Source organism: Elephantulus edwardii, unplaced genomic scaffold, assembly GCF_000299155.1.
Source record: "Elephantulus edwardii isolate Elephantulus edwardi_28Jun2011 unplaced genomic scaffold, EleEdw1.0 scaffold00121, whole genome shotgun sequence".
Taxonomy (NCBI): domain Eukaryota; kingdom Metazoa; phylum Chordata; class Mammalia; order Macroscelidea; family Macroscelididae; genus Elephantulus; species Elephantulus edwardii.
In genome coordinates, this window is record NW_006399871.1 from 2390615 (window position 1) to 2402844 (window position 12230).

The 12230-nt window shown below is 39.5% G+C and overlaps 1 protein-coding gene across 1 annotated transcript in view; it reads left to right on the top strand.

Annotated features, from left to right (window-relative positions):
• The first annotated feature begins 3969 nt into the window (after positions 1-3969).
• LOC102865024 (F-box/WD repeat-containing protein 12-like) overlaps positions 3970-12230 on the top strand; it is an 11223-nt gene continuing 2962 nt past the window's right edge. The window contains exons 1-4 of the mRNA XM_006893026.1: positions 3970-3985; positions 5552-5670; positions 8658-8867; positions 9552-9687. Of these exons, the coding sequence (XP_006893088.1) occupies positions 3970-3985; positions 5552-5670; positions 8658-8867; positions 9552-9687 (481 nt within the window). The remainder of the gene's footprint in view (positions 3986-5551; positions 5671-8657; positions 8868-9551; positions 9688-12230) is intronic.

A 12230-nucleotide genomic window follows, 5' to 3' on the forward strand; every position in this document is an offset into this window, starting at 1 on the left:
CTTCCCCTCCTGCGCTGTCCTTCCAACCCTCCCAAGCATGATGTCCTTTTCCAAGGACCAGTCTTTCTTTACAACATGTCCAAAGTAGGTATGTGGTTCAAACTCATCAGCTGCTCAGAGGGAGAAAAATGGGTAATCTCCTTCTGTATGATTTACTACCTCTGAAAACCAACTGGACGGTCAACTATGGGGCATTTCAACTCAATGGTGCATAACAACAATAACCGCATTTACTTATATGTCTTGGAGATCTTACTGTGAGAATCCTTCAGTTGTTTACTATAGTCTCATTATTTCAGCAGTGATGCTGCTGAAAAGTTAGAATCTTTTAAAATGTTATCTCACTCTCATTCCCAACTGGACATGGCCAATTTATAGTTGGTGAACTGACAAATTTATAATTGATGTAGGGGGTTGTGGGAGGAAAGGAAAAGGGTAGATAATGAACACCGCATTGGAAGAGCTGAGGGGAAGAACTGTCTGAAAGGAATATACGATTTGGCATTTATATGTATGATAACAGGCTGGAACAAGAGGTGCATTGCAAAGTGGAATAGGGGAGGAGGCAGAGAGGGGGAAAAGTTCTACAGTGCATGAATAAAAGAAAAAAAATGAATAATCTTTGTATTATATGCAGTTCTCAGATTGTGAGCTGCATAAGCAAACCTTGAAACTAATAAACATAAAATGATACCCATGCCTTTTGCTGTTGCAGCAAAGCTCCAGACAAAGAATAGAAAGCAGGATGTTGCTAGGAGTGGTTATTCCTTGGAGAGGGACATCATACTTGGGAGAGTGAGGGCTGGTGAAGGAGAGGAAGACCCCCAACCAGATGGATTGACACAGTGACTGCAGCAATGGGTTTGAGTGTGTCAGAGATTGTGAGGACAGCACAGGATAGGACAGGGTTCAGATCTCTTGTTCATAAGCTTGCTATGAGTTGTACTTAACTCAATGGCATTTAACAACAAGAGAAGGAAGCAGGATTGACCTGCTGAAATGACAAGCCTCTGAAAACCCTAGGAACAATAGAGGCAGCTCTATATAGTATTAGTGGTAGAGCCCATATTAGAAGTCAATCAAAATGAGAAGAAACAGCTGCAAATATCCTTTAATAACTGGAACATGGAACGTGTTAGATATAAAAGAGAGAGCGCGAGGGAGAGAAAGAAAGAAATTGGTCCCAAGAAACGAACAGGCCTTTATTGGGGTCTGGGAGGGGCGGTCTGAGAGGGACGCCAAGTGACCTGGCCACACAGCACATGGACAAGATCCAAATGGCAAGCGTGCAGTCTGGGGAGGTTCCTTTTTATAGGGATCCTGCAGAGGACTAAGATGGTATTTCTCAGAATTTGGGTTGTTAATTAAGTTAGCTTTGGGCTATTTTGATCAGGCTCAGACTCTTATCAGGATCTATTGTCTGGTCTGGTCTTTGATATGACCATGACCGGCTTAGGTGTTATCAAGTTTCTCAGGAAGTGATCAAGCTTGGGGCTGGTGGGGGTGGGGCAACTGCCATATTCTTTCTTCAGAATGTATGAAGTATGAATATAGAAAAACTGGAAGTTGTAAACAATGAAATGAAACACATGAACGCCGACATTCTAGGCATTAGTGAGATTGGCACTAGCCACTTCAAATCAGACAATCCCATGATTTACTATGCCAGGAATGAAAAACTGTGGAAGAATGGTGTTGAATTTATAGTTAAAAGGACAATTTCAAATTCTATGCTGAAGTACAATGTTGTGCGTGATAGGATGCTATCCATACACATACACATACATATACACATACACATACACATACACATACACATACACATACACATACATATACACATACAAGGAAGATAAAAATCAGGAGAGATGTGCATCAGGTTTGTATGTTTTAAATATACTTATTCAATCTGCATGCTGAGCAAATACTCAGAGAAACTGGACTACATGTGGGAAGAATGGGGCATCAAGATTGGAGAAAGATTGACTTGTTAACAACCTGAGATATGCAGATGACACAACTTGTTGAAAGTGAAGAGGAATGGAAGCACTTTTCGAAGATCTGAAGTGATAGCCTTTAATATGAATTACACCTGAACATCAAGAAACAAATCCTTCCACTATCATGATACCAGGAGGAAAGATTGAGGTTGGCAATGATGTCTTTGGTAATTCAAAGATATCACATTAGAAGATAGTGAAAATGAACATGGCAGTGAAATGTCCTTGAGTCTCTCTCATCCTCAAGAGTTCCTATGCATAATAAGGGAGGTGGTTGGGAGGAGCTATTAGAGCCGTCAATGAGTTCTGAGAGTGAAATTGTAGGTAATTAACAGTAAAATACTTCTAATACTTAAGGAGTTAAGGTGTTAATTAACCAGTGGGACTTCATTACTGTCTGATCTCTAATGAGGTGCCAGTGCAGCTGCAAGTATTATGGGAACACATTTTTTGATAAGATGGTTTTTTTTAATTCCACTCTGCATCTCAAAGCTTAACACCAGCACTGATGCAGGAGTCCAGTAAAGGAATATAAAAACCACTGTGCTTTCATTAGGAAGCAACTTACCCTATTGATGGAGAAAATGAGAGTGAATGAAAAGACATTAAAAATTGGCTTGAAACAGACCACCAAATGGCATGAAATGGTCCTACTTTTTTGGAAGTTATCTTCCTTAGGGCAATACCCAGATACCATCCTTAATGAAATGAAATGAAAATAGGACATTTATTCTGGTATTTATAAAGAATTTGAAATCCTCATGCACAAATTACTAAAGATGTAATTATATCAGTAGTTTTTAATTGCTTAGAGAATAAGTAGAGCACTAGGATTTAACCCATTGTTTTAAAACTTTTATTTTAACAAATAGAAACCATTCCTTTTCTCCTCATAGAACAGTAACACTTGATCTTTTAAAAATCAGAACTTAAACATAAAAAACATATGTCCGAAAACTTTTTCTTCCCCCAGAAATTCCCGGTCTTGAAAAGCTTAAGGTAAGGCCTTGAATCTTGTGTTTCCCATGCGCAGTGCAAAGAAATGTCGATTGAGTTTTAGTGATACTACCAAGCCAGGTGGGGATAAGAATGCCCTCAGTTGTGTGGATCAAGCCCCAGGGAAAGAGACTGATTCAGTGGTCAGTCATCAAGTCTGCTCACCTGCAACCCATCTCTCTCAGAGCTCCTGGGCTGTGGGCGGAGACCCTTCCAAATGCTGCAAATTTTTGCCACTTCTTTAAATTCAGAGCAACCTGTAGTGGAGAGAGGAGACTGGGCTGTGTCAAGGCTGTGAGATATGGAGGGATTCTTTCCTGATATAGTACTTCTTAAAATTCTCTCCTTCATGGATGGAATGACCTTACTGCAGGCTTCCCAAGTGAACAAGGTAAAGCCTCTTCACCCTCAGTCAATCACTAGGATTGACTAGTGTATAAGTCCTACCTTCCCACCTTGTTGCCTTGCTCACTTCTCCATTAGCTTTGGGACCTTGCTATCTCAACCTCACATCGAAACAGCCTTTCTGCATTCCCCTTCATACCTTGATCTGAGTCCAGATACACCCATTTTACTCAGATAAACCAGTGCTCATAGAACTTAGAAGCCTCTCCTAAGAAATGTGAGTGCTAATTTGCAGAGTAATAGGGTGACACATGATGGATTTAGCATCATTCACTCTAAAGGTCTAATTTTAGGTAAATGAAAATGACAGATTGATAAAAAAATGTTGCTATGTTGACCAGGTGGTCCTTGTGTCCTTATCTGAGTCCTTGGGAAATCAACTCCTAGGAATATCAGTAGGAGCAGAGACAGGTCTCCACTGTTACTGTTTCTCTCCCTACCCCAGCTCAGCCTCCAACTCTGAGGGCTTGGAGTGATGGGCTCCTGTCTGATTACACTGTGGTCAAGTACTGGTTGATTGCTTCTCTCTTCCTTTTCCTCCCTTAGCAATGGAATGAGCTTGCAGAGGATGATGATCTTTGGCGGTGAGTAAAGGGGGGGAGTAGAGTATGGCAGGAGGAAGGTATCCCTGGGGGAGAGGAGGACTATGATTAAGCACTTGTTGGCGACATCTAGCCCTGTGTGCATGAAGGTTCTAGTGAATAAAGGGTGAGTAAATGTGTTTTAACAATGGTCCCTGAGAGAGCGGGGAGACTATCTAGGGAAACCTGATGGGATTATGGTTCTGTTTCCAGAATGATGTGCCTGAAGAGGTGGCCTTTCTTCTTTTCTGGTTATTATATGAGAACAAAGAAATGGAAACAATTTTTCCTCGATCAAGTAAAGCAGGAGTATTGCATGACATTTGCTGAGACACAGGACTTTACCTACAACTTAGTTCATAATACAGGTATGGAGACAAGTGTCCTAGAGAAGCATGATACATCTATTTCCCACCTAAATCTAGTTCAGTGCTTTGATTCAGTGAAAGGAACCCCAGAGGACAGAGTATATCTCTAAGGCCTTTGTAAATCTTCACAGAAACGCTGCTTCATCTTTCTCCCATGAAGGGCTGGTGGGTCCGAACCATTGATATTTCTGTTAGCAGCCAACGCTTTGCCAGGGCTCCTTATTGAAAGGAAAGAGAATGAAAATTCAATGGGAATGTGTTGACTTCATAAGCTGTTTGTGTCCCTCCCTGTGAAGACAATCCTTTTACATTTTAACATTACATTCTATCACTCCCTTTATTGACACACTTCTCAGTCTGCCCTAGAATAAAAATGGAACAAAAAAAAATATTAATGAACATTTTAGAAATGAAAGGTACTTCAATATGATGCATTGGGAAAAATCTGCTTTCAAGGACTTCTCCAAAATGTTAAAGAGCAATGATGTCAGTTTAAAGGCTAAGGTGTGCCTGATCCAAGACATTATCTTTTCAATTATTTTGTATGCATCTGAAAGTTGGACCATAAATAAGGATGACCAAAAAATGGGTTTGTGATGTTGAGAAGAATACTGTACACAGCCTATGGACTATCAAAAGAATTAACAAACAAGTGTGTATGAAGAATAGCCAGGGTTACTCCTTACAGGCAAGGATGGTGAAACTTTGTCTCACATGCTTTAGGAATGTTGTTAGGAGGAGCTAGTCTTTGGAAATGAACAGCATGCTGGGATATGTGGAGGGTCAGGGAAAGAGAAGACTCTCAACAAGACAGATTGACATTGACTGTAACTCAATGTATCAGAAATGGTGAATATGGCATAGAATAGGCCAAAGTTTACATTTGTATGAGTTGTATTTGACTCGATGGCACACAACAACAACAACAATGCTCACATTAGGTCTGAAACCTCTTTTCAAACTCTAAACATTCTGATGGAGAGATCTTTGTCCCATTTTGAATCTATAGAAACTGATATTAAAGGGGGGGCCCTTGATCAATATATCAAATGGCAAATAGAGATGGGAACACATGTTACTTGAGATCTTCTCATGAGTGTGCAAGAGAAACAAAACTTGCTTTTCACCCCTAGAATTTTTCTTTATTAGGTTTGGATCATTTTTCACCTGTCGGTGACAAGTATTCTCTGTTTGCTCCCAGAGAATTTAGCCTCCATTGCCTATATCTCAGGAAGTGGCTTCACTATGGATGAACAAGAAAGTTCAATCATCTGTGGTGGGGTAATGAGCAACAGACTTTATGCCTGGGATGTGAAAACGGTGAGTCTGGCCTGGCACCTGATATAATGCTTACCTGAGTCTTTCCTGTTAGAGACAAAAATCAGAAATATTGACAGGACAATGATAATTGGAATCAGTGATAGAAATAAATTGTTAAATCATGTCTTCTAGCTTATTATCTATTTCATTTAGATCTTAAACACATGGAGAACTCATAGTTCAATATGTGCTTCTTATATATAAATGTGTATGGAGGCTAATTGTCTAATGTCAGCTTGTATATGACACCAACTCTCTTCTTTTGTATTGTCTATGGTGCATCTTTGTCGCCTCATTTACCTCCCAACTTTTAGCATTTCCCCCCCCTCCCCCCGAGAAAGTAGTTTCAAATTCAGATTGCCTTCAAGGTGAACAAAGGAGGTGCCTATCATGTATCATATAATACAAGGAACAGAATAGAGAACTCGGATTAACGAATGTGGGTCTCAAAGTATTGTATTTTCTTGACTTTTTCTGGTTGGAGTTCTCTTTCTTTCTCACCTCCTTTCTCCTGTAAAATGTGATGATAATCTCTTTCATTCAGAGTCTTTGGAAGAGTGAGAGGAGATAGCAAAAAAATGAGGTAAAACTCTCTTGGAAAATTTGTTTTAGGGGATGGTTTGCTCTCTAACCAGCATGTTCCTGAGGACCCTCCAGCAGCCCAATGAATAGGTCCATGTAGAAAATAACTCAGGCTTTCTGCTAAGGTTCAACATCAATTTGCTGTCTTTATGAGTGAACCATCTTAAAATCAGTATCCAAGTTCAGCTAAGTCTTTAGATTAGATCTCCAGCCAGGGCATGCTTTAGAGTTCACGCTTGAATAACTCTGTTTTGGCCCCTCTTGCATTGCACCCCACTGCATTCTGTGATTTAGTGTTTACTGCTTTGAGTTGCTGTGAGCCAAGGCAATTTGCTTTGGGCGGCTAACAGAAATATCAGAGGTTCGGACCCACCAGCCCTTCATGGGAGAAAGATGAAGCAGCGTTTCTGTAAAGATTTACAAAGGCCTTAGAGATCTACTCTGTCCTCTGGGGTTCCTTTCACTGAATCAAAGCACTGAACTGGATTTAGGTGGGAAATAAATTTATCATGCTTCTCTAGGACACTTGTCTCCATACCTGTATTATGAACTAAGTTGTAGGTTAAGTCCTGTGGCTGATACTCCTGTTTTACTTGATCGAGGAAAACTTGTTTCTATGTCTTTGTCCTCATGTAATTACCAGAAAAGGAGAAGAAAGACCCTCTCAGTCAGGAAATCAAATGACAAATTGTATTGGGAAAGTCAAAGACCTCTCCAAAGTACTAAAGAGCAACAATGTCAGTCTGGAAACTAAGGTGCACCTGACTAGGCTATACTCTTTGCAATTGCTTGCTATATGCATCAGAAAGCTGGACAATGACTAGGGATGATAGAAGGAGAATTGATGCCTTTGAGCTGTGGTGTTGAAGAGTATTGAATATGCCATGGACAGCCAGGAGAACAAACATGTTCATTTTGAAGAGGGTGAAGCCAAGCTGCTCCTTGGAGGCAAGGATTCTAAGGCTTCGTCTGACATACTTTGGACACATTGCAAGAAGAGACGAGTCCTTGGAGAGGAACGTCATGCTTGGGAGGGTGGAGGAACATGTCTTTCTTAGCCACTAGAATATCTTTAGTGGAGTGAATGTCTTTTGCCTATATCTTATATGTCTTTTTTTGGTGAGGTATTGAAGTTTTCTATAAATTTTAGAGTTTAGATCTTTGTCAGGTATGTCATTGACAAATTTTTTTTCCCTACTCTTGACCTTCTTTTTATACTCTTCTGGGGAAGTCTTTTGATGGCATAAAGATTTCATTTTTTGGTTAGTTTTCCAGTTTATCATCTGCAGTTTGTGCATTGTTACCTCTGTTTTATAGTGTATTTATGCTATAAATTAGAGACCCTTTGTAGTCTTTATCATCTTAGCCTTTACATTTAGGTATCTGATTCACATCCATTTTTGGCTTTTGTGTACATGCATGCAGATACTTGGTTCACAGACACTGAAATGGCAACGTATTTTCAACTTAACTTTGGGATCATTTGTTGTACATTAATAAATAGCACTGCACAGCTGGCAAGAGCGTTAAAAATCAGAAGAATAACTACATTTAGGGAGGACCTAGACTACAAAGTTATTTTGAATGGTTTAATAGTAGTTACATTGATTAACAGTTTAAGAGAAGTTCACTTTGCAATATACTTATTAAACCTTACGGTTCTGGGGTTTTTTGGCATATAAGATGTACTTCACAGTCTAAAAAAGGTCAGGAAAATCTAGATGGGAATCTTTCTATCTTGTATACAGTGTGAAAGGTCAATTAGGGACTAAGAGATTTTGACTGTTAATATATTATATTGTGAACTAGACAGAATTGTGAGTATGCTTTGGTGGCCTAGCCCATAGGGAATTGCTCTGCTAACCCAAATGTGGAGTCTCTCTGGTGGTTCAGATCTCCTTAGGACAAAGATGATTTCCTTTCAAGGGAATTATAGCCTCTGAAAACCCACTGGATGGTCACCTATGAGTTTATTCCAATTGGATGGCAGTGAGTTTGCCTTCCTCTTCCCTCCCCTCCCCCCAGTTCACGTGTTTTATGTGTTGTGACATTATAATATTGACAATGGTCCAATTGCAGCTGTGCTGGCTTCATACTCATTTGACATAGAAGAAAGTTATAATAGTAAGTGACTTCAGTCAGGAATTGACGATTCCTAGGCAGAACCGAATTGAGCTCTTTATGTATCTGATGGCTCCTTATGCCTGTCATGTAATAGTTGCTGACTTATATTCACTCTTCACTCATAATTGTGATATTTAGGAGAATTTTCATATTCTTATCCTAGAGACAAGAAGTGGGACGGAGTTGGAAGAGATTTCTAAGGGAACATGGTCAAAGGGGAACCACAGTGGGCTTTCCATCCAAGGTTCATGAATTACCGATATGTCCCTCTCATTCTTTAGGGGAATATGATCTGGGCAAGCCAAGTGCAGGAGTATTACATCATTAATATGATAACCGTCCCTCAGATGCATCTTATATTCACTTCAGATTTACATAATAATGTCAAAATGTGGAATTGCTATAACACAGAGCCTCTGGCTGCCGCTAACTTGAGCTTGCGCTGCTGTTGTATAGAAGTCTTTATCATAAATCGTTGTCCATTTCTTGTGGTAAGTGAATTCTTCTTCCATCTGAGGGTGGGGGGTGGACACCTGAAAACAAAATGCCTGATTCTTCACAAGATATTAAGTGGCAATTACCATTAAATCACAATCGGTCTCTTCATATTTGCATCTTCAACACACTCTAAGGGCTGGGCCCAGTGCATCAGAATGTCGACCATGTAAACCTTTAGTATATCTTGATGGGTTTTTTTGTTGTTGTTGTTTTTTAACCCTACCTCAAGTGACAGTGACATTGGAGAGAGGGACGTGGGCTTGGAGGGATACGGGTTTGGAAAAATACAGTGAAAAATAGTATTAATATTCTAATACACAACTCTTTTAAAAATTTTTTAATTGAGATTTTAATGAAAGTTTACAGAAAACATGGATTTCCATTCATTCATTGTTGCACATGTTCCTCCCTAATCCCCTGCCCAGTTTACTTTTCTCTTTAAAAAATTTGTTCATTGTTGCATAAACAGCTCTTATTGAGAGGAGTTACTTTGGGGCTTAGAAAACCTTACATAATGAGATGATCACAACTTTCTGAGGCAGCCTGGTCAGAGGTTACGATCTATTAGGTAACTAAAGAAATAGTGGCATATCTTGCAGCTAAGAGTTCTGCTTTCTATCTACTTTAGGATTTCATGACTTTTTTCCATTAGCGTAACTGTGATTCTTTTGTTTCAGATTGGTGGTTCTGATGGTCACATCTACACCTTAACAATGCCTAACTTAAGGTGCATTTCTAGGATTTTTGTATTCAAATATCAGATTGACCATCTACTCTGCTCTCCTGATAAGAAATATATCTTTGCAATTGGATGTAAAGGATGTTCAACTCCAAAGGTAAGTGATGCGCTTTAAACTTTAAGTATAGAGTGTCAGACATCAGGATGGTTGAGTTAGGAAGTGTGAGAGAAACTGAAAAGGCAAGTGAGGTCGAGACATACTGTTCCCTCTTATCAGGCCATGACACAAACGGAATTCATTCATATCCCCCCAAAAATGTTCTTGAATGCTACAATAACCAGTTGCAAAGTAAACACTTACTAATCAAAATTTGCTCCAGAAGCCTCAGTTTGCCAACAAGAGAACATGGGAGAGCAAGGTGCATCAAGAAACCAAAATCTTTGCTAATTTTGCTTACTTTGGAGAACTTAATTTTATTTTTATTCACTTTGGCTATAAAAATTAGAGATCCAGAAGCAAATCAATATGCAGAAGTCTCTGAATGTCATTCTGAGAAAATCTTTGGCCCTTAAGCAGGCCATGCTTAGCCTGGCCCGTGTGGATTGGACCAGAACACAAAGAGTTGAATAGACAGGGAGAGAAAAAAAAAACAAAACAACCCAATAAGGTTTCTTAAAAAATGGGAAAATCTATTAAGCCAACCTTAACTTGATCATGGGGTCAGTATGTCAAAATTTTGTAGCTTCTTGGCAACCCAGGAGAGAAGTTTCTGAGACTCTTGTTCTATGTGTAAGACACTGTATGTAGGAAGATCCAGAGTTCCTTGTATTTTTGGCACATAAAGCAGTGCCTATATCTGTTGTTAGGTATCATTGAGCTGACTACAACACCTCGCATTACTATGATCTATAGATGGGAACCTTTCTCTATCCTGTGCTATCTTCACCTTTTCTGATATACTCGAATCCGTGGTTATAGTCACTGTGTCAGTCCAGCTTTGCCGTCTTTCTCTCTTTCCCACATTTCTCAGCATGATTTCCTTTCCCAAGGAATGGTCCCTCCTGATAACAAGTATGTGGGTCAAAGTTTCACCATCATTGTCTCTAAAGGGCACGCTGGTGCTTCTTCCTCCAGGCACACTTGGTTGTTCACTTGAGAGTCTTTCAAATATTCAGTAAGTGCCCTTCTAAAACCACAATTCAAAGGCATCAATTATTTTTCCCCCTTCTCAAAGCTTCATTTCTCTCTTGTTATCTCCATTTCTGAGTACATCTGGCACAGTGCTGCATTAGGATGGCATACAAAGCATCACTTTCACCTCCCAGCTCTAACTATTCCAATGAAGACATACAGCAAGGTTGTGTCATCTGCACAACTACTTCTTGGCCTACGCATAGATTTTGCATGAACTTAATGAAGAGTTCAGGACTCTCCTTCTTTTCAATGTTATCCATAATTCGTTAGGATCCATTCAGTCAAATGTCTTTGTACAGTCAATAAAACACAAAAATACATCTTTCTGCTGTTCTCTGCATCCAGCCAACATCTGACTGACATCAGCAATAACATTTCTCATGCCACAGTCTCTGTATCCAGCTTGAACTTCTGGAAGTTCTCTGTCAAAATACTGTTCCACTCATTTTTTATCAATCCTCTGCAAGATTTGTATTGCACATGATATTGTTTAATAATTTCTACATCCTGTTGGAAGCTTTTTTTGGGAATGGGAACAAATATAGATCTCTGCCAGTTAGTTGGCCATGTAGTTATCTTCTAAATTTTTTGACACAGATAATGAGTTGATCCCGGGCTGTAACTGTTTAATATGTCAGTTGGTGTGCTATTAATTCTAGGGGCTTGGTTTTCTCCCTCCCCAATGCATTTAGTGCTTCTTGAACTTCTTTCTTCATTACCATTGGTTCTTGATTCTTTACTATTTCTTGAAATGGCTCCTTGTCAACTAATTGTTTTTGATACAGTCACTCTGTACTCTTTCCATCTTATTTTAATGCTTCTGCATCATCCATGATTTTGCCAATAGAACCCTTCAGTATTACAACTTTGAGTGTAAATTTGTTCTGTTTTTTTAAGTTTGAGAAATACCAATATGCTCTTCTCTTTTGACTTCTCTGACCCCAGGTTTTGCACATTTTATTATAATGACCTTTTGCTCATTACATATGGATGATGTCCTTGATGTTACCTGGACTCTTGCTGTCTTTGATATCACTACAGCTCACATGGTCTTTTTTTTATTTAAATAAGTTTTTTTAAAAAAACTTTATTTTTTGTGTGTGCTATGCATAAGAGAATTGGACAATGAATAAGGTTGATAGAAGGAGAATTGATGCCTTTGAGCTGTGGTGCTGGAGAAGAGTGTTGAATATACCATGAACAAACAGGTTTGTCCTGGAGAAGGTGAAGTCGGAATGCTCCTTGGAGTCAAGGATTCTGAAGTTTTGTCTGACATACTTTGGGCCTGTTGCAAGGAGAGACTGGTCCTTGGAGAGGGACATTATGTTTGGGAGAGTGGAGGGGCGGCGAAGGAGAGGAAGACCTTCAATGAGATGGATCGATTCTGTGACTGGAGCGGTGGGAATAAGTGCCTTTGAGATGGCTAGGTTGGCACAGGATAGAACAGCGTTTAGAGCTCTTGTACATAGGGTCGCTATGAGT